This window comes from Molothrus ater, chromosome 4 (assembly GCF_012460135.2).
Source record: "Molothrus ater isolate BHLD 08-10-18 breed brown headed cowbird chromosome 4, BPBGC_Mater_1.1, whole genome shotgun sequence".
Classification (NCBI taxonomy): domain Eukaryota; kingdom Metazoa; phylum Chordata; class Aves; order Passeriformes; family Icteridae; genus Molothrus; species Molothrus ater.
This window is the reverse complement of record NC_050481.2, coordinates 68,665,303-68,688,711: the sequence shown is the minus strand read 5'-3', so window position 1 is coordinate 68,688,711 and position 23,409 is coordinate 68,665,303. Positions and strand designations below refer to the sequence as shown.

At 37.0% G+C, this 23,409-nt stretch overlaps 1 protein-coding gene across 1 annotated transcript in view; it reads left to right on the top strand.

Moving 5' to 3' along the window:
- The window catches only part of CTNNA2 (catenin alpha 2), a 478,376-nt gene extending 456,152 nt beyond the window's left edge, over positions 1-22,224 (top strand). The window contains exon 18 of the mRNA XM_054514537.1: positions 21,045-22,224. Within this exon, the coding sequence (XP_054370512.1) occupies positions 21,045-21,332 (288 nt within the window). The 3' untranslated portion in view covers positions 21,333-22,224. The remainder of the gene's footprint in view (positions 1-21,044) is intronic.
- Positions 22,225-23,409: the final 1,185 nt, after the last annotated feature.

The window sequence follows — 23,409 nt, the reverse complement described above, 5'->3', positions numbered from 1 at the left end:
GCAATACCTCTCCCAAATATTTGACAATAATAGGAATTTAGTTCATTATATGTAGCTTGCCTGTTGCATCCCAGTAAAGGGAGCATGGACCAGGAGCTCAGAGGGTTTATGCAGTTGGCTTCCTTGGAGGGATCCAAGCCTGCAGCAGACAGTGTAGAAGATGAGAGGCTCTAGTGTTGGTAATCAGGTAATTTCAAGTTAAAATTATACAAGAGTCCTCCAGAGTTCTCTTTTAAGTGACGATTTTGCAGAGTTTTGGTTCAGCCAAGTGAAAGATCCTGCAGGATCTTGTTCCTGAGTCAGGGAGTTCACAGGGTTTTGCCTTTGTCAAAGGTGCTGGATTGGATGATAGGGCACACCCTGAGCTTTGGGCATCAAGGGGATCATAACTGTGATCCACAGGAAAAGCTGTGCTGAAGCCTCTGGAAAGGTTAATCTGTTTTTCTTAGTGTATGACTGTTCCTTCAAAGAAGGTGGATGGTGGCAGACAGAGTTTATGTCACGAAAAGCAGATGAGCAAAGCTCAAGACACAGCTGAAAAATCCAACAAGAAAATATTTTTTTGTGCAATAATCTCAGTTCTTTTGAAGCTGCCAATTTTTATATAAAAGGCTATGTTTAAGGCTATGAAAATACCTCCATTTATATGAAAGCATGTATAAACACACATAAATATGAAACAATATGTCCCGCATAAATGGAAAGTTGTTATCTAGAATTTAATTTGCAAAGCAAAATTACACTGCGCTTGTCTTCATTGTCATATATTCATGGAGACAAGAAGCACACACCCCATCTATATGTCTGCATTCAGTAGGTTTAAATTTAGACAGGTCAGACTTTTATCCTTTTCCAAGAAGCATTTTGGCTCTGGGGAACATGCTCTTGTACTTGATCAAGTGACTAACAGTCATGCATTTGTGAAGATTAAATTTATTGAAATTTCTCATTAGAACAATTTTCTGCAAAGATTAAGCATATCTGACACCAAACAATATGAAGCCATTTAATTCCTTGAAAACAATGTAAAATGTTAGAGTGTCAAGACTGAGGCTTGAACCAAATATGACCATAGAAAAAGGTTAGAGAGTTGAAGGAAATACCATTGTATGTGCTTCATTGCATACTGCATTTGTTTTAAAAATAGTAGCCACTCAAAAATTCAAGGCTCACCTGCTCCAGTGGTTACAGCTCACTTCAGCCTGTTTTCCTATTCCAGGCCATGCTGAATGAGCTGGGAAGAAAATGGGAATTTAATGGCTTTGTGATACACAAATTACAGCAGCCCTACAATAATTAGCAGGGCTCAAAGACCATTCTAACACACCCTAAGATGGTCCCAAAGGACTATTCCTGTAAGAATTACTATAAAGAAAGAGAGGACTTTGGTGCTATTTTATGTTCACTTGTTTTCCCATCTTATTGCCTTTAACAGAGATGGTTTGGGACCAAGCATCAACATTTTGTATTAAATAAGAATTCCTTTCCCCTGGGGCATTCTCAGTTGGCCTCCCTAATGCACAGCATAGATTTGCTAATAGGTTCATCCCAAGGCCATAAATGAAAATGAGGTTTGTTTCTTGCACATGGAATTATGGGGGACTGAATTTCCATAATGACAGATTTAACCCACAATAGGAGATTTTGGGTTGTGTTTCTTATACAGAAGTACATCTTGTAGCTCTTGCAATTATTTAACTCCTTGAGTTGGAAAGTGGTGACATGAAATCCCACTTATGAAAGTACTATCAGATGGTGCTTTTGCAGATATTAAAAGAATAACAGCTAAAGTTCAGACTCATCACTTACTTTGACTGTAATTGTGTTTCTTGACAACCAGAGTTGCAGACAAGTAACACACACACAGAACTATTCACAGACAAGAAGATGTGCACTCAAGGGAAAACATCAGCAGGTTTTTACAGCCTAAGCAAAATCAACTGCAAATACTGAACAGAACAGCTTACAACAAAGTTTTTCATAAAATTCACAAAAGAGATGTGTTTCAATTAAATAAGGGATGTCATAATGGCCTTTAGGAAGAGAGCTAACTGAGTGAGGAAGGTTAAAAGTAGCCTTCTATCTTTAACCTATGAAATATTTTCTTCCACACTTGGGAGATCTTATTGTTAAAATTATTATTTATGTATCTCACAGAAGCAAAGGAATAGTTCTGTTATCACATCTAATCTTACATGACTGATAAGCAGCTGCTTCAACAAAAAGGGTTTGTTTTGTATTAATGTAATTAAGACATTGATATGAAATCAAAGTAAAAAAAAACTATCCAGTATCAGAAAAATCAATCCTAACCTCTTAGGTTAGATATTCTCAAAAGCTTTCTTTTAACATCACTTCTTTCTGATTCTGACTAAAACCTCATCAAAACCTTGTGAGCTGGGTTACCAGGAAGGCAATAGCATGTCTGGAAACTGAGATGAAATATACAAGTAATGTGTGCTAAATCTCATAAAAGACCAAATTAGAATTCTGTAAAACTGGATTAGAGCATCAATATCTGAACCAAAAGACTGCAGAAACATTTTCATCCCTTTTTATACCTGCAACGGGGTTCGACATTTCCATTGTCAAAAAGTTAGAGAAGTTACAGCTTTACTCAGTGTCAGGTAGGATGTTCCGTATTTCATCATTCCTTAACTCTGACAGGTAACGTACAAAAAGGATTCTCCCACTTATCCATCATGCTGATGCCCCAGAGCAGCTGGCCCTCTTTGGGTCAGAGGTGTGTCTGTGCAAAGCTCTCAGACTTTTATGATAAGTGTCACTTTGGCATTTTTACACGGCCTTTTCCAGCTTTCGTTTCAATTCCTTACAATCCATCCTTTTTTACCCACTGTGTCTGTGCCAGTCTGGGTGATGCTTTTGCAGGGTTGGTTTTCTGTGCTCAAACTCCCCAGAGAGCACCCAGAGGTACCCGTGTGGTGCCTGCCTTTTCCACCACATGTTCATCCTTTTCAGCAAGAAAGAAAGAACACTGGGATTGTTTTTCCATCAGATCTTTGAGGTCAGACTAAACAGGGACCCCTACTTTAAGCTGATTTCTGGTGCCTGGGTGCAAGTGATTTAATCAATTACTTGACCAGCATTTACATAGTTTTCTTATGCTGTTAGGCTTAACTTACATCCTTTAAGAAAATACTTGATAATAAAGTCTTCATTTACTGTTTCTTTGCATTTCCATGCACTCATTTAATTAATCTTGTGTTCCTTGAAACATTTGGAAGATTTATGCACTTTCTTGAATGTATATACATTTAAAAATAATTTCATGAGGTGTATTCTTTCTCTGTTTTATTCAGTAATGTGTTTAGGTCTATGTGCACAGCTCTTAACTTTGCTCTTCACTTCATATTCTCTTTATCAACTACAGATATCATACTAAGGAGGTCAAAACAAGATTTCAGATTTAAGTAGTATTAGCCCCAAAATACCATCTGGGGTATAATTTGCCACCCAATCTATTGAACTGTTTACATCACATTTTTGGAATTTTCATATTTCTCCATATTTCTTCTCTTTTTACTGGAGAATGTCCTTGGCTATACTCAGTCTTCCAGGATTTAATGCTGCTTTTTCCATATGTTTCATCCCAATAAAAGACAATTTACCTCTTTATCTCTCTAAACTCTGTCTTTACAAGATCTTAGAACTGCTGTTACATATGTAATTTTTCTGATATTTAAGGTTATATCCTCTGAACATCCTTCTCTTTATCAGAAGGAGCAACCTCACATAGACTCCATCAGGACTGGTGGCCATAGGAGTTTGAAATATGTTCCTACTTTATTTGGCAAAAACAACTGTGGTGCAGTAGTCAAGCCATAGGTTACCTAAGTTATGAATTCACTGAATACTACTTGGTACTTTTTACCATAAAAGCCTTTAAAAATTGGATTTTTCTTTTCTCTTTATCAGGCCATTAGACATAAATATTAATAAAGAGTCAATGCAGTACGGGGGACCAGAGGAGGTTTTCCTCCTGTCTGTCTTCAAACATGCAAATAGTTTGTAATCAAGAGATGATGTACAGAGAACACAGTTAAATTATGAACAGCACTGTCACATTTAGCATTCCTCAGCTGCAGCCTAGTTTTGCATTGTGTTCCTGCAGTTACATCTCATCTCTAACAGCCACAATAACTCTTCATTTTGCCCACTGGGCACCCATTTTTGTTGAGTTTTTAATCCCACGAATGCACTGCTTTAAAGCAACATCTGCAGATACTGCAGGATAACCACGATGATGAAAGTTTTGAAGGTTAAGAAGGTAAATGCTTGATTCTGTTGTCAGGTGGAGTGACTGGTACTAGACATGAGTCACACACTTCCTTTTTTCAGTCTAAGGAAAGGAGAGAAAAACAAAGAACACACTGACAGAGCAGGGAATGCACATTAATCATTATTAAGACAGAAATACTAATCATTATTAGACTATAATTCACATGAACCTTGTAGCACCAAAAAAGCCTGAGGGAAAGCATCAATATTAACTCCATGTGCTTATAATACATACCCTCAAAGGACATTTAAGGAATATTTATTTTTTCTCTTCCGAAAGGCAGGCTCTTACACTAGCAGTCTTTACTGGCACTGCATAAGTCCCCCATTCTCTAACCAGTTTTATTTAATAGAGTTAGGTGTAGCAGCAGAAAAAAAAATACACTATTTTTCAATTTTAGTCTACAGCTAGGTTATTAAGAAAATCCCAGTGGATAATATAAGCAATTATGTTTACTCCCAAACCTGCTTTTCCAGAATTTGGATGATAAAAATATAATTTACAATAAAGTAGACTAAATATCCCATTTTAAGTCCTCCAGTATCAGTCCTTGAGATGTTGTTTGAAAAAAAAAAGTGTGCCTCAGCCTGTGCGGCTGTCATTGTCTAAAAATGTATATTTTTAAAAACATCACCTCTTTGCAATTTTATTGCTATTTTCTGGAACTTGAAAGTGTGCTCTGTAAATAAATGTATGCCCAGAATTTTTATACTTCCCTCACTTGTTCTTTCAGCACAGTTTATCAGTTCTAATTTTCAATACACGAAAACCATAATTCTGTTCCTGCCCTCCCTCTTGCATTGGTGCAGGAGACCCAACCCTCTGGATTACTCTACTCAAGAGTCAATCCATGGGTCTGAATTGGATGTTTATCCCACATGGGGCAACACAAGTGTAATTCCTGTTGCAATCACTGAAATTTTAGCTGCTTGCACTGGTGTGGATGTTTTTGTGCAGTTTGGCTGTACAAAACCACACATAAAATCAGGAATCTATTGACCAAATTCAGGCCCGATCTGATGTCAGTCAGCGTTTAATTGGGATAGAGCTTTCTGTCCTCTCTGGTTGTCATCAAAAGGTGCCAAAAACATTCCCCTTTTGAATCAGCAAGGCCTGTGCTGTGGGAAGGAGTGAGAGGAACCCCCAGCCAGTGGGGTTACTCATCGTGGAGGAGGCCCTGTGTCCTTGGCCAAGCATAGCTCCTTCAGCACACGTTCCCTCTCTCCTCGCTCTACGCTACGGCACAATATTTCTCTTGCTCTCTCTCTCACTATCTCTTTTCTGTATCTCTCGGAAATCAGACTGGAGTTCAGAGCACTTTCACTACCTTTTATGAGGTAGAGTGTGATGTCATAGATGGGGGCAGGGCTAGTCAACTTTCCACCCACCCACCCACCTGTGCTGAGGGAGCTACGCTTGAGACTGGAAGCGGTGACTCCTCAACGGTGAGTAACCTCCTGTCTCATCTTTGTCTTTGTAGCTCTGGGGGTGGAGGGAAGACACATGAGAATGGGGGATTTTTTTGATAGTTTCTCTTTTTTTTTTTTTTTTTTTTTTCAATTAACCATAGGACTCACAGAGTTAATTGCATGTGTTGTCTCAGTCACATGTGGAGAAGTGTTTGCTCCCTGTCCAGAAGTCCCAGAGTTAAATTCACCTGCAAAGCAATTTCCCTGCACAGGTGGTCCATTGGCTGATGGTTAAACTGATCCTTCAATGTTTATCTTGCCCTGTGCAAAGGCAGACTCTGGTCCCCTTGAACTCAGTTACTGAACTTTCATTAATTTAATTACAGTATTTAATTACGGTGCTGGGCCATAATTTTCCTGAAGTTCTTAATGATTAAAGATAGATGGTGTTATTTATATATTTATCATTATTAACTGTGGATAATGGCTGTTTATATGGGACAGGATTTCTTTTTTTTTTTAATATTCTCTATTACTGTTTTATTCACTTTATCCAGAATATATGTGAAGCTGTGTATTGACAATAAGCCAATTATAAAACCTTTTTCATAGATGAAATAAAATTCAAAGGTAAATTGTGGAAGACATAACATTAAGCAGAAAACCCAGAAGAGATGTAACTCAGGCTTAGCCTTTGAAATTATAAATCAAAGCATTTGATTTTTTTTTTTCCTTTGATAAGAACTTGAGATGGGCAGGGATGCTGCTGACTGAATTTCTTGGTGTGTTTTTTGTCTCACTACCTAAATGTTACAATTTTACTTTAAAGCATTGTCTTGTTACCTATTTCCCTCAGCCCCACGTATTACTGCTTCACTGTTTAATATCCCTCAGCATATTAAAAAAAGACAAGATGGACTACGAAGATCTTCCTTTCTTGTTCTGCCTCCTGGGTATCTATCAAAGCTGTCAAGATGAGCTCTCATACTAAAGGGCAGAAGAAGGATCATATGAAGATTTTGGGTCCTAGGGATACTGCAAATCTTGCTGTTCTTGTTCGTTTGAAGCTCTTTACCAGCTTTGTGTGGGGTCTGCTCATATCCCAGTGAGAGGCACTAAAAGGCAGCACCATGTCCTGGATAAATCACAGGAGGAGAGTGCAGCCCCAGCCTTTTCAGCAGAGGGGGGTTCATGGGCTGATGGATGAAGTACTTCTGTTTTCAGGTGACTGGGTGGCTCTGAGCAATTGGGTGAAGGTGCAGACCATTCCATCATCTGGTCAGTGGCATTGCTGGGAATTGGTCCATAGTGATGCACAGATATTCCTCCCTGATGACTCAGGGATGCTCTTTGTATCCAAGCACAGGACATGTAAATGGAGTTCAGGGAGAGTGAGAGTCTTGTTTACAAAGCTACCTACCAAAAATTTCAGAAATGGTTGTTTCCCTCCCTGTCAATGAGAAAAATAATGACAAAGAATATAAAAATGTCTCCCTGACAGGCTTTTCTAGCTTTGAATAATGTGCACGAGGTGTTTTATTACTACTGCCTATTCCTTTAGTAAACCAGACACTGAAATCTTCAAATCTTCCTTTGCAAAGCCATGAACTTGCCTGGCAAATTTAGCTTCCCCAAACTTTAATCTTTTCAGGAAAGGAAAAGGAAAGGAAAAAAAAAACAGGTTAGTCAATCTCTAATGTTTCACTGGGAAAACTTCATGGGAATTGCTGCTCTTAAAGATGATTTGAAGTTTGTTCTTTTCAGAGGCAAATGCTTGGAGGTAAAATTTAATTTAGATCCTAAGCACATCCTTTGCTGATGAGTTTATCAAATTGCCTTCTCACATAATTATTCTTGCATAATGCAGGAGACTTGAGGTTTTTGCACAGAATTGATAAAACACAAAGAGCAACTGTACAGTGCCCTAATCTCACTTCAATGATACAAAAGCATTTTGGTGGTGTGGAGAAACTCTTTTTAAGACTGGTGTAAGTATTGGGAAAAGAAAATCAGAATTGGTGTCATTCAGTAAGGATGGTGAATTAGAGACAGTGATCAGCACGGAGGGGATATCGTGGAACAGAGATGTCAGTGGATTTCTTTGAATCCAGAGAAATTTGCATTCTAAAGTTGTCTTGTAAGATGAGCAAATTAGCAGTTGGCTGACTTCTGTATAGTGGGGAGTTTGTAGAGGGGAAGATACTCCAAATTACATGAACTGTTGCAATAATTAACCTGAAATCTGTCTGTGCCAATTCTAATAACAAATTTTTGTCCAGGTAACCCCAGGCTGTGAGTTTGGCTGAATAGCTTAACTTTGGGAGAATAAATAAACTCATGCTACATTTACTGAGCTAATTCCCCTCTTAAATTATTTTACTGGCAGCTATGATTTAAAAAAATATTAAAATGTCCAAAGTGCACAGATTCCTACATTTACAGCTTTGGCTTAAATGTGTGTTCACTAAATTATGAAGTTTGTTTAATATTATTTACATGTACATTACATTAAATTAAAATGTTATAAGGCCTAGATTTCAGCTGATTTTATTTAGTGTTTAGTATGAAAACTTTTAAAGCAAGTATCTGAGAAATTTCTTCCAATACATGCTAATTCCAATGAGTTAAATCATCATAAATTATTAGCAAACTGAAAGTTAATTTTTGATGCAATATTCTTAAAAAATTTATACTTGCAATCACGTTGTGTATAATCATCTCAAAACAAACCCAATATATTAACTAGTCTATTTACATCTATATATTTAAGGAGATCAGCATTCAGATGAAAGATTTATTCCTCAGTCACAATGGCAAAGGGTGAGCAATAGTTTAATGATATAAGATCACCTACAGGGATCAAGCATTTTTTTCAGTATGATTAAAGCAGCTATGTGAAATTCCCAATTTTTCTCTATTTGCCAGGCTGGTTTATCTTACAAGTTGAATTAAAACTTTGTGGGTTGGTTCTTACCTTCTTTTTCTCTGTGAGAAGTGAGGGAGAGCTGTGAAATGCTCCATCTGTTCCCAAACCATGTCAGCTGGCAAAGAGATGCTTCTCCCCCTGCCCTCTCTTCCTGCAGTTTTGGGCTGGTTTAACACCATTGCCTCAACACGAATCGTGTGGATTTAATCTTGTTTCAGCAGAAGTCACAATGACAGTGCACAGCATTCTAGAGGACTCTTCATGTTGATTTGAGTCCTTTTAAACCTCGACTCAGCTTGTTTGAATTAACAACACAAATTTACACACATTTACACTTGAACTGAGTATGGTGATGGAGGAGACCAGGACTGCCTTAACACCCTGGACTTTCTGATCCTGGGACAGTTGCACTCAAAGACATTCAATAATGATTCTCTTTAATCAATAATCCCTTGGATTTTTATCAGTCCCATCTGAGTGTCTCAAAGCAAACACATGGTGTACCCTGGTAGAACTGAAAACAGAAATAAATATTGTCATTATTTCCTTTCTACAAATATTCCTGAGCCACGCTCAAGGCAGAAAGGATCTACAGAATCACAATGGGTTTCAAGCACTACATACTCCTTCATGACTGTAGTGGTTTTGGTAATTTAAGATTTTTTAAGTTGGAGACTTCTTAATTAAGTCTTAATTAATTGATGAGTGTGGTGGGTTTTAGTGTTGGTTAATTACTTATGTACTTATTTCTTGTTGTGAGATATGATTAGGAAAAAGGTAAAGTAGGTTTAAAATTTTAAAATCTTATAAAGGAAATTTTATTAATAGTAACTAAAAGAAAAAAAGTAGTAAGAATTAAAATAATTTTTTTAGAATACTCCTTTCTTTATATCTTTTTTTCTATTTAAAATATAAAGAAACAAAACTTAAAATTTTTAGTTAGTTTGCTATTTTTAAAATAGAATACTACTAAAATACTCAGTGTTCAAGACCAGTGTTTCTCTCCCTTGCATTTGATGTTGCAGTTTCCACTTTGGATGGCCAAATAAAATAAAACCAAAACCAAAACTAGCCAACCAAAACCAACAAAACAACGCCCAAAAAACAAATGAACCACAAATACAAAAAAAACCAAACCAACAGGAGAAAGACTTCACCCAAGTTAAGTATGGTTTGAAAAAGATAGAATTAGAAAGAAATTCTGCAGTAACAATGGGAGGCTGCCCCACTCAAGCTGTGCAAAAAGATGAGAGTAGGTCTCTGGTGTAATGGAAACTGATTATTTTAATATTCAGAAAGGTTTTAATTGAATGATGAAGAGGTCTATGGTCTCATCTCTATTGCTGTGTGAATACTGACTCATCTAGCCAAGTGTAAACATCTGCATCTGGGATTTTCACTCCAGCCTTTCCTAGTGTGGAACTCAAGAGCCATTTCCAGAGGGCAGAGATTCTTATTCCAGGTAGACACTGACAATTGCCTAGATTGGTAATATCTTAAAAAATACACAGGCATAAGCAGGTGAATTAAATCATGTGTACAGAGTCAGAAAGTTTAGCCTTGGGCTTCTTTTGAGGGTTGATATTCATATGGAAGTAAATTCAACTTTCTGTGAACTGAGCTGATGCCTATTTTTTTCCTGAACAGAAATTTTTAAATTGCTTATTAGGAGAATTTATCTGTAAACTTTCTGTCTTGGTGCCCTGATTTTTTTAGGTTCTGGAGGTTGGAGAGATTTGTATGTCTTCTATTTTGTGGGTTTTGCCCATTTGACTCTTTTGGGGAGACCAAAAGAGAATTAAGAAAAATAGTCACAAAAACATTCATTAAGTTGTTTGAATTCTTGAACCACTAGGCCAAATCCAAGGAGTGTTTTTTTTTGCAGATGTTGAGCACCTACCTAGATTCACTGTATTAATTTTAGGATTCTAATTCAATTTAGGATCTCTAAACTGACTTTTAAAGGGGAAGTGCTCTGGCCCATCTCTGTAGAAAAAGAACCCATGAAAGACCTCGAGTGCTCCATGGTCTTCCTCACCAAGAAGAAAAGGAATCTGAAATCTTTTGGTCCAGAACCTAGAATTGGGTAGATTGAGTGCAAGACTTAATTTGTAGAAATGAAAGCTCTGAACACTTTGACTCAGTCACCAAACACATCAAATCAAAGGATTTTAAGAACAGCCCTGTTTTTCCTGCTTTCATTCCTAGGGAAATTGCTCAGTAACAGGCACCTGAAAAAATTCTGGGGCTTCAAGTGACACAAGCCATGACTAATATTTAAAGACATGACTAATTTTTAAAGTTTGAATTTTTCTGATGCCAATAAGTGCATCAGTCTAGTCTGTGGCTTAGCATGACCATTTAAATCAGAACTTTATAAGAAAAGAGCCTCTGCAAATGCCTTTTCATTTCATCATACGCCTGCAGTCTATACCTTCATCTCCTTTATGTAAATTCTGGATTAGTGGTAAGATTTGGAGATGTGGTTGAATTAATCTGTTTTGTGATGGGATGGTTGTCCTGAGGTGAAAAGCAGAGGAACCCTTTGGATTATTTGAGTCATGGAAGATATCAGTACTTCTGCATTTGTTGCTCAGGGAAAATGCTGCCTGAAGTACTGAACTGCAAAGGAAAAGAGACTCCAGGAAAATTTGTAATCCCTGACACAAGTATTTTCTCAAGAGAGTCATAATGGACTTAAACAATTTCAGTTTAAATTAAAAATTTGTCAATAAGTGATATTTTTTTCCTCCTTTTCTACAACTACTCTTTTTTTTTTTCCCATTTGGATAGGACACTTGCTCTTTTAGCAGTGAAAATGAGATTGCCAACATCATCTGCACAGGTCACAGACACATTTGTATGTGTACAGAGAAGGCTCAGAGAAAATATTGTTGCCTACAATTACCTCAGAGCAGGGTTTGGAAGAACCAGATCCAGACCTGTCAGAGTTGCATGGACATAGGGACAGGAAAAGCAGTAAAAAAAAAAAGTTTTCACATGGGAAATACCAATTAGAGATAAGGTAAAAATGTTTTAATTGGAGGGTAGTGAAATTCAAGTGCAGGGTGTGGTTCTCTAGCCCAGAGATGTGAAATTATCCATCTTGGACATACCCGAATTTCAGCAAAATCCAGAACAACCTCATGTAATTCAAATTTTCAACAGGACATTGCACTAGATGACCTCAAAAGGTTCTTTTCATCCTTAAAGTATATTTGCATAATAAAACATGAGTAATAAAAATGAGGCCTTAGAATTCTGAGCAAGATTTTATTCATTCCAATTTATTCTCAATTTGCTGTCATCTTTACTTGTTCTTTCCCTGTGAATTGCAATGGCCTTTACAAATGTTTTTGTTCTTTTCTGGTTTCATTTGCTTCCACTAAGAACAGGTAATTACTACCTGTTTTAATGGTTTTTAATGACATTTAGTGTTAGCTAAAGTTTAAAATGTAATGAACAGATGCATTTACAAATTGTTTGTTCAGTAATTGACCAGGGAAAAAAAAAATCCTTCTAGTAGGGAGCTCTCATTACTTACTGAATGTTGTTTAACTATTGATTGGGTTGGCCAAATAAATAGAACAGTTAATAATGAATAATTTATTAGGTATAAAATTATAGAATTTCCATTAATTTTTTTTTGTTATATATGAGTAAGCCATCTGTGTCAGACTGAAATAGAGCTTCCCCTTGAAGACTATGGTGGAGTTTTGATTTTTTTTTTCTTTTTTTTTTTCTTTTTACATTGCACACTGTTGTAAAGTCCTGGAAAGTGCGCAGGGAATCAAACAGAGAAATGAATGTTATCAGTGATTGAGTTGATCAACACTGGGAGGACCCTCAGCTCCAAGGGAGTAAAATCCTTTCAGCACCTCAAAAAGGATCAATATCTTGAATGGTTGAAGCCTTTATCTGTTTCTACAAGACATAAAATACACATGAAGAACAGCAGGCAAACTTTAGGTAGCAAGGAATAGTTGTCCTGGTATCATCTTCCATTCTACAAGAAGATTTTATTTTATTTTATTTATTCTAATGTGTTTGATGCATTGTTTCCAAGACTTTTCCTGAGAGAAGCCAGCTGTACCTGTGCAGCACTGATCTTCAAAGTGTCCCTGTGCTGACCTGGCAATCATGATTTTAGAGAAAGGAGAGGAGCTGGAGGAGCAGATTTGCCTCAAAAACTGGCAGATCCTCACAGCTGAAGATATGGAGATAAATCACATACAGATACCAGTCTGACACTGGTACAAATTAAAAAAGAATTTGGGGAAATAGCACATCTCTCAGCATTGTAGTCTTAAGTCGTGCTTTGTGCTGCTTTTCCTTTTGTTTTCCTTGAGACAAAATCAGGAGAAATAGCAGGAGATAACACATTTACTCATGTGAAGCATAGAGTGTTTCTGTGCTTTATTGATTTTTTTTGTATCCAAAGTCTCCTGCATTTTATCGCTGAGTACAATTTCCAGCCAACCAGACATGATTTGGACTCATTTCAGGTAAGATTGTTAGAAAGACATGATTTTTTTCTTTTTATTGTACCTGTTCTCTAGATAAAGAACAAAAAGATTTGCTCCTAAAACTCAGATTGAAAGAGCATTAGATTATTTTGGGCTTTTAAAATGTATTTCTATCTTCACATTACAAGTCAAAACACCAGTTGGGAGCAGGGAGATCAGTATCATAGATTAGTTAGAGATCATTTATTTCCTCTTTTTTTCAGATTTAGCTGCAATTGGATATGTAATGGAAATGTGTACTGATGTTTTTGACAGAGACCTGCCCTTGCTTTTCTGTGACCTTGGGTTCAGACCATGTTGTGTCTTGGGTAGACTTCAGGCATGTGAATCCCTGTGTAAATTAGTGTAAATTTCTTTTTTTTTTTTTTTATTTGGCTTGATACTGAGTTTTGGCAGACTTCCTACTTTAATTTTCTTCAGGAATCTTCCTGGCAATATAAAGAATTTTAGTTATAGCTCGAGTTTGCCTCTCCCATCAGATAGAGTTTGGACTTCATCTTGCTGCAGACTTTTTATCTTGTTGAACATTAGGTTTAAATCAGTCATATAAAATTCTATTTCCTGTTAATCATCCAAAGACTCAGAGAAAATTCCATGGGGCAGAATGGTTTTGAAGTTGTAAATGTGGTTGTGCCAAGTTCGCTTCAGGGAGTGTTGGAATTGTGGTGGCCATTAGACAATCCTGCTCTTTGTCCAGGACATTCCACCCTTGCCATCGTCCTCCAGACTTTCCTTCTGTGCAGAATGAGGAGGATTTGGAAGAAAAATATTACAAATCATCATGGCAGGAGACTCATTCCCTTGTTTCTCAGTCGTGGGTTGATGTAGAAAGTGCTTCTTCCTCTACATTCATCCTTAGCAAAGAAAACGTGTGGTAGAAAGAGCCAAATTTTCCTGTCCCCATCTACAAAACTCCTTTAGCTTTATTCACTGAGGATTTCTTCCTTGTCCTCTAGAGTTTTTCCAGATATTTTGGCATGCAGATTGCTGTGAAATACTTTAACTCAGCAGCAGCCTCTGAAAGTCCTGAGACAGTGCTGTAGCATGAAAAAGACTGCTAAAGCAATTGAATTTTAAAAATTCAATGCTGTGTAGGATTGCTTGTCCTTACAGAGGTTCTGGTAAGTGGTAAGAATTGTAGTGGTTTGGCATCTTTTTTCTCCTGTGAAATGGCAGATAATGAGTAGAAAAAGAAAATTAAATGTTTCTCTGAGATTTTTTTGTTATGGGTCAAAATAATTTCCCCCATTAAATTCTGAAATGAATGCAACAAGATATTAATTAAATATTAAATACCGAGGAAATAACCTACATTATATTTGGTAACTAGATGAATTATTGTAATTTTTTTTCATAACAATAGTATTGGAGAAATAATTTATTCACTGTAAATGCATTTGTTAAATAGGAAAAAAATAGTATCTATCAAAAATTCAATAATGTGTTTTCCACCTTTGGGACCTGCAGGCTAGAGAGACACTAGCAATAATTATTTTCCAGAAAAATAATTAGTTAATTAGGTAATTCATTAACTTTCAGGTGTTTCCAATTGTCTTTTTGTCATTTCACCATTTCACTTGTTAAAATATGAGCTTTCCCATTAAGTGTTCTTCTCAAAGCAAATGAATTAGGATATCATTTTGTCCTTTATCCTTTTGTGTCTGAAATACTAAAATATTTACTTGGAATAAGTAAAGGAAATATGGAAATACATTTCTATTATGGCTGTTTACCTTTTACTGGGAATGTCAGTTCTGGGAGTATTTTTATTTGCTTCTGCTTTTGCAAATTAGCATACAGCAGTTGGTAATGTGTTTTAAAGTGACTATAGTCCATAGAAGACACAAGATATCCATAGTTATTGCTGTGTTTTTGTGCTTTCTGCTGTCCTTGGACGTGGCAGCCTTTGTTTAATACAACAAAATGGGCTTGGGAATCCCCTGGGTTTCTTACCTGTAATTGAAAAAATGCAGATGAGGGTGGTTATTCACTGGATTGGGCACCTATAAAACACAACTATCCCCAGAATGAATTGAATATTCATCATGTACAAAGGAGTAAGTTAATTGCAGTCAAATGTGAAAACAAATAGCTAGGAAAGGACAAGTACAATACCATTTTCTCTGCGTGGCTACAGATCCATTTTTAACATTATTATGACCACATTACATTCCAGATAAAGACTTCTTTTGAGAGAGAGAGAGAGAGAAATTTTCAAGTATTTAGGATAGTTTTCTCCAAATGAACTGTAGCTAGCAAGAGCCCTGTGAGATTTTGAAGTGCCTGACTAAAACAGCCCCTCAGCGGTGTTGATAAAGAGCAGATGTCTCCTTCCAAAGGGAAGGGAGCATCTGAATAGCAAACAGGCCATTCTTGCATTGGCTCTCTCTAACAGCATCCTGTTTTATGCATGAAATGTGCCACAGAAATGTAAGATATAATTTTATAAATAAGATCTTTTTCTGGCATGCCTCTTGTAGGTATGGATTCATTGTTAAGCTCAGCTGAGAGGAAAATGTTCCGTTGCATAAGAATACAATCTGAGAAATCCATACTCCTGATTTACCATCCAGGTTCATAATTGCATAATTGTAGCCTTATTTTCTCTGGAGACTGTTGATTGACCTTTGGGGTGGGATAAGAGCAACTGTGCCTTGTCTAGGAAAGTGTGAACTTCCTTTGGAAAGGAGGAGAAGCAAGGAGTTCACCCAGAATTCACAGAATCCTTAAGGCTTGGCAGTGCCTAAGTCACCTGTTCAAGGTGTACAAATCAAGTCTTAGCCAGGAGTATTTGAGGGGCTACAGGTTTTATTTCAATGTGTAAAATAAATTATATTTTCTCCTCCCAATCTGTACAAAGTGAACCAGACAAACTCTATTTATCAATAGCTCCTCATGCTAATTTTTTGTTTTCCTACCTTTCAAGGTCACTAGGGGTGTTATTATCAGCTGAGCTGCCTTCCTGCATAACTGATGCCCAGGCTCCCTGAATTGATGTGCACTAAAAATGTCCACTAGTTAATACATATTAAGCAAAACCATCCAATATTGATTTTACAATTTCAAGAAATAGAATCAATCTTTCATGAGTTCTTGTGATTAATTAATATAACTGCTAAATAAATAATTTCAGGTAATTAATAACTAAAATGACCTGCTTCGCCTCTCAGCCTTTAAGTTTTGTTTTATCTTTGTCTCACATGTGGAACTTTAAATATAATCAGCTTTGTTAACATGTACTTGCTGATTTCAGTCAGTGAAAACTCATTTTTTTAGTCATTCACTTGAAAGTGGGAAAAAACAGAGCTGGCTGAGTCTTTCCCATAAAAGATGTTTTTTGTTACTGAGTTTTTGAAAGTTTTTTCCCAGTTCCTCAATATTGCTCTTGCATTGAGAAGAGGACTCAGTATCCCATGACTGTGGACAGACAATAAACTGAATATGATAATTGAACCTATTTAATCAATCTCCTCCTTGTTGGGTACTCAAGGAGTGATTGCCTGGGATCCTGCAGAGAATAAAGTTCCTTATTGTGCAATTAGGCATCGTCTGCTGTAGATCTGGCCAGAATTAAATCTACATTTGTGGCTTTTAACAGGTATCAATCACGGGCCCTCTGCATGACTTGACACTTTCCCAATTGTTATCTGCAAATTTCCTCAAATGAGTGACTCCCTTTCCAAGTTTTAGAAGAAATATTAATATTCTGAAGCCTCCACATGGTTTCTCCAAGGCCCCACTGTGAAATTCACTGCTGAGCAGTGTTTTTTATTTTTTGTGTGTGTGTGTGTGTACTTCTGGAAGCAGCTGCTGGAGAATCTGGAATGCTTCTGTGTCTGTGCCTTGTTAGTTTTGTGTCAACTGAGTTTTTAATCAAACTGTCATGTATTACTAAGCAAAAGACCTTTCAAAGATCCAATTATACCCACAGCACTATTTTAAGCAATTCAAAGTTTAATCATACCAAAATATGATGTAGGTTACTTTGAAAATATTTTAACCCACACAACCCTTTGTTTACCACTAACTGCATTTCTTGCCTCTATTTATGGAGTCTGCCACAGACATTGCATCATTTAATTTGGGAGTGCTGTCAGCTGAGCTGGCCCATAATTTCACAGGTCATTTTATTTTCATTGCTCAAATTTTTAGATAGACTAGAAACTATCTACAATTCTTTTGATGTCTTCACCCACTTTTCAAGGTTTATTAAAGTCAGCAGTAATAATATAGAACATTCTTAAACAACCAGCTTTTTTAAAACTACCCATTCTGTATCCTTACTCACTGGAAATACAGATTGGTTTTGGTTTTTTTCTCAATTTCCCTTAATTTTTAGGGATATTTACCATTATAAATATGAAGACATCTCTGGAAGTTAGATTTTCTCCTTTATAAAACATAAATTATAATTTTTCCCCATTACAGCAGTGTGACAATGCAGGGAGAACATCTCTTTTCATTGCTTTACAGTTAAGGACAAAAATTTCCAGCTTTATTCCCTCCCATTTCTTCAGCTATTTTGTTATTGCAATTGCTGATTATTTTACTTAGATTATGTGTAAAAGAAGCAAGAAATCTTGATTATCTCAAGATTCTGGAAAATTCTGCAAATAGCAGAGGAAAATTGCAGGACAGCTGATAAACAGCTCAAAAACTCCTCAAAACCTGAAGGATCTTCTCTAGAGGGAAGAAAACCCTGTAATTATACTCTTGGCAGATCTTTTCCAACCTTAATTATTCTAAGTGACCAGGTGCAGTGCAGTTATTCTTAGGTTCTTTATGAAATTTGAATTTTCCTCAGCTGACACTGAGTGTCATGGGACAGTCACCTAAGTTTACCTGTTTTTTTTTTTCCCCTAAAAGCAGGCAAACATATTTTTAAAGAAGTCTAAGCAGGAGGACACCATTACATTGTGCAGCAAGTCAAAGTCTCTGTTGGCTGTTTGGACCAAAATCCATCATTATATCTATAATTCTTTGTGTATTGCAGGGAGTAAAGGTTGCCTTCTGTACTGTGAAGTAATTTTCCTAGTGGTGCTTTAATTTGAGATGTTAATTTTCCTTCTTATGATTTTTTTTATTATTATTAGCATAACCTTTGGAAAAGTGCACAGGTTTCTGTGCCCAGGTTTTGTAGGGAATTAACACACTCAGGGCTTGATTCACTGGTGCCTCATTCCAGCTTTGTGTGGCAAAGCACAGCTTCAAGCTGGAGCAACACGGTGGTGTGGGAAGATCTAAATGTTAATTGGGATGATGTTCATTCAGTTTCATTCTTCTTTGCTGAGCCATGATACAAGCAAGGAGCTGGAAGCTGTAAGAAAATCACGGGAAGTGCTTGGGTGGCCAAATTGGATGCATGGAATGACCACCAGCAGATTTTGGAGAGCACTCACAGCCTGTGATGAGGTTTTATGTCTCTTTTCTGGTTCCAAGACTTGGAAGTGTTTTACAGGATAAGTGGATTTTAGGGTTAAGGACTGGAGTATCTGCATCCTAAAATGTGATTATTAATGGTGAAAGCAGGAAGCTTTTATCTACTCTAACAGCATATTGAAACTGAAGAGAGTCAAAATGGCATCAGAATACAAAACCTGGTTTCCTAAAAGGTGTCATTGCAGCCTGCATCTGATTGTGAAGAAGTGGAAGATTCTGCATGCCCTCATCACTACAGTCCATAAAATTACTAATTGCTGTGTTCAGAGGTGTAGATTGAACTGTGTATGGGTTTAAGTATCTAATTTTGGTGCCCCCTCATTTTAAAATGATTCCTTTAATTATTCTGTTTCTTAATATATGTAAAACAGCTTTTTGTGGTGGAAAATGTGAAACTGTTGGAAACCTTCAGCAACCAGAATTCATTCAGGAATGTGCAATAGAGGCTCAATCCAGTCAGTTTATCCACACTGATTATGAAGTAAACACTATTTGATGGTATCACTTTATATTCAATATCAATCCACCAGTGTTTCAAAAAGAATAATTTAACAATGAATAATGCTTGATTGTAGATCTCTGTAGCAAATTAGAATATCCTAATTTAATAGAGTGTGATCTGTTATTTGCCAACAAACATACAGATTGCCTTATAAATCATGCAGCAGTGTGGTTATAGAATAACACTAGACTGGATTATATTTCATTACTCCCTATTGAACACTCATGTTTCTACCATGTAATGTAATTTTCCATCTTTTAACTTCGTTTCTTTTACTAACAGAAATACAAATTAGTCCCAGGGAAAAATATTTACTAGGGGCAGGCAATTAACTGTGCATTTCAGGGAATGGCACCACCTACGTGAATGTCATAAAAATGCTTTTTTTTGGTTTTCACCTCAATATATGTAGCTGTTTATGTATTTGATGAACTATAATGAGTGTAAGGCCAGAGCAGAGGAAATAAAACAGCCCAGGTAAGTATAGATTAATGTGGTTTCAAATATAGGCTTTCTGTAATGTCTGTTTCTGTTCACATCAGTCACTGACCCTTCAGAAGGAGATTTCTCCTGAACTCTTCTGTTAATGATGCAAAATGCTTGAGGTGAAGTATGGTGTGGCTTTTGTTATTGCCCTATGACTGTTTGTCCTGCTCACCTTGCTCAGCATTTATATTAGACAGCCATGTGCTCCCAAAATAGGGAGCAGGAAAGGTTTGGAGTGACACAGGCCATTTGTACTAATTAAAAATAGCTAAAAATTTACTGAACTGTGTGGGGTAGAATCAAAGAGGTAAAATAATACTACATCCCATATCATTCCTACAGTCTGCGAAAGGCATAAGTAATTGAAGCAGCTTCCATGGTATATCTGAAAGGCTTTATCACAAAAAAACATCTATCCCACTCTTGGGTATTTTAAGAAAGGGATAATTGAACATCATAAGTAGTAACCTGGCTTGCTACAGCCCTTAGTAGTATATTTTTAGGATTTATTACTTTCAGAATATCCACTTGGATCTGGCGAGTACCTGATTCACGTTGTGGAACATTGAGGCATTGCCTTGGAAGTCCCCATTATATGTTGGAATCCTTTTGAAAATTTTGGCCAGGGGTATGTACTTCACTTCAGTGTGTGATGGAAGCTTGCTGACTGGGAGTCCCAGTGTTTTGAAGCTCAGCAAGTCCTTGAGGGCTCTTACATCCTGAGGACACCCAGGAACCTCATGCAGGTTCGTGCATGGGAGAAGCACAAAGGCACAAAAAGCCTGGTAACCACAAAGTAACATTCCTTGAGACCAGAAGTAACTCACACATTACAGGAGCTGCCAAAACCTGCAGTTAACTGTCTCATCTTTTGATTTCTGTAGGGGTTTCAGAAGCCCCTTTCATCTTTTCAGATGGGATTCTTTAACAAGCTCAGTGCTGGCCTCACACTGTTCCTGTAGACATCACTGGGGGGGTTATCCTGGGCTAACAGGAATAATTAGAACAAACTGGAACACTTGGGAAAAATCCCTGTTGACCTGTTTTGCAGCTGACATGTAACAGTAAATTCTTAAAGGTTTAAGTAAGAAGTAAAAGGGTTTTTGTGAGAAAACAGAAAACTTCTTAAATTGTAGAATAAGAATCAACAACCAAAAAAACTCACAGACAAACAAAAAAAAACAACCCCCAGACAACACAAGCTTTTCCTTTAGCTTATTAAAAAAATTTAATGTGAGGTACCACAGTCTTACCTTTACTGTTCAGTGCATGATGTTGCCTGTGCTGGATACTCCAGGGTACCCCGAGGAAGAGGATTTGTTCCATCTTTAATGAGATCTGGGAGGATCCAGGCTCCAGTCAGGAAATGGCCCAGTGATTCAGCCGTGGAATAACCTTGCTGTATTTTGTTTTGGAGTAACCTTGCTATATTTCATTTTGTTTTCTGTTTTTGTAGCTGGACAGTGCCACTTCTCTCATCCAGGCAGCTAAAAACCTGATGAACGCTGTGGTCCTTACAGTGAAAGCATCATATGTGGCTTCTACTAAATATCAGAAGGTCTATGGCACTGCTGCAGTGAACTCTCCAGTTGTATCTTGGAAGATGAAGGCCCCCGAGAAGAAACCTCTAGTAAAGAGAGAAAAACCAGAAGAATATCAGACAAGAGTGAGGAGAGGGTCCCAGAAGAAACATATTTCCCCTGTACAGGCCTTAAGTGAATTTAAAGCTATGGATTCATTCTAAACCACTGAGCTTTACCAGGAGGGTTTTATATTCTTTTTTGTACGCATACCTGCCGACTTGTGTGCGTCTGGCATGGGGAGGGGGGGACAAAGTGACAATTTGCATGCGACCTGAGACTCTATTCCAGTAAATAACTCTCTGCAGTGCCCAAAATTCAGGGCATTGCCTTCTGATGTTGAGTGGACTTAACTCCAAGCTTCCTTTTTAAAACTAAACTATCGCATTAAATTGGCCAAAGAATTTGCGTCACGGGGGTGTATACGTGTGGAATAAATGATAAATTCAAGTCTAAACCCCGAAATTTTTATGCATGCAAGAAACATTAGGTTGGCAGGTATATTAAGTGAAAAATAATAAAAAAAAAGGAATTGTAATGGTAGACCATAAAGCTTGTATTGCTTCTGTTGCAGTGCAAAAATGTACTAGCCAATATGCTTCAATGTGTGGCCCAATAATTAAATGATATAACTTTTAAGTCATCTTCATTATAGTATGTGAATTTTTAAAACAGATTCAAACTAATTCATCTTAAAAATGCTTCTTTTGAACCAGATTTTGTTCTTTATATTCTAGTAGTGTTATGACTGCTCACATTTCAATTAATCCCATTAATATGACCAGAGGTTTACTTTTGCCAATTGAATTCCTTATGGTGGAGTATGAAGCACAATACGGTGATTGACATTGCCTTTTATATTATGATTATTATTATTCTGATTATTATTATTATTATATTAGTAATAGAAGACCTGGTGGTGGAATGTTTAGAGACACGGAAACTGACAGTGTGAGAATTTAGAGGCAAATATGTAGGTGTAGCTTGGATTACAGGTATCTGACATACCATTGTAACCACTAACTCAATAAACTCATTTAACCTTGGAATCCTCAATCTGGCTCGTCTCCTTTAATGCACAGGTATCTCCTGAACCACAGGAGATGTATAGAGTTACTAATTCTGCTTTGTGCTTCCTTTCTTATTCTTAATTTTTGTGAATTTTCTCATTTTTTAATAACCAGAATAAGCCAAACATGGTCAGTGAGTCAAAACCAGAGTTTAAATCTGAGAAAGGTTTAACCCTCAATACACATGAGGCATATGTGTCATGAAATTATTTGTCTAAATGCAACACCTCAGAACAATCATAAAGAGAATTCAATTTATTCACTTGTAAGGTTGGCACTTCACAGTCTTGGAATCATCTATTGTGCCATGCTTTACAGGCCTGTACAAAGTCCACTGCACAAATATCTACTTTTATTCCCTTTTGACACCAAGAGTTACTTAATTACAGAGCCTGTATTGCCATTATCAAAAAGGCTGGGTGTATATATAAAAGAAAACAATGAGCATCTATTAATTTTTCTTGTAATTAGATAATCAAGTTAAGGGAACATTTGTGGCCTCACAGGGGATTTGAAACACTGTGATAAACACTGAGTTCCAGCAATAGTGACAAGTGTAGCCCTTGCAGAGTCTTTGAGAGATGTTTGGATGTTGTCTCAGATACGCTGATTATTCCTCAGAATAGCAAAGCACCAAATTTTGTTCTATTGCCCTCCTACACAGTCTATGTAAAGAAATGTACTCTCAGAGGTCTTTTAGGAAATTACTATTTCTGCTTTCTTTGGTTGTACTGTGTAATAAAAGCAGTTCCCCAATCAGAGATGGAGAGTGTAGGCATGACCAAAATTTGAGATGTGGGGAAGTCCTTGCAGAGCTTTCCCTACAAAGCCCCGGAGTGTGACATAGACTGACATTGCTTGTGGTAACAATTAACCCCCTAAAAGTAATTAGGATCTTTACAAATGAGGCTACTGAGACAAAAGACAGATACAGAGTCTAAAGACGAAAATAGCAAATATCAGACAAGTAAAAATGTCCTGGCAGGCTGCATGAAAAAGGAAAAAAGGCAATTTACCATGAAGAAAAGCAATAGCCCTTCTGCAGAAGTGTTTTCCTCTGAATCTCTGATGGATTAACTCAATGGTTGCTTTAAAATGATGCTGTTGCTCTAAAAGGCATCTCAAATTTGGAAAAGTTTAGAGGAAAGCATGGAGTCTAATGGAACCTGGG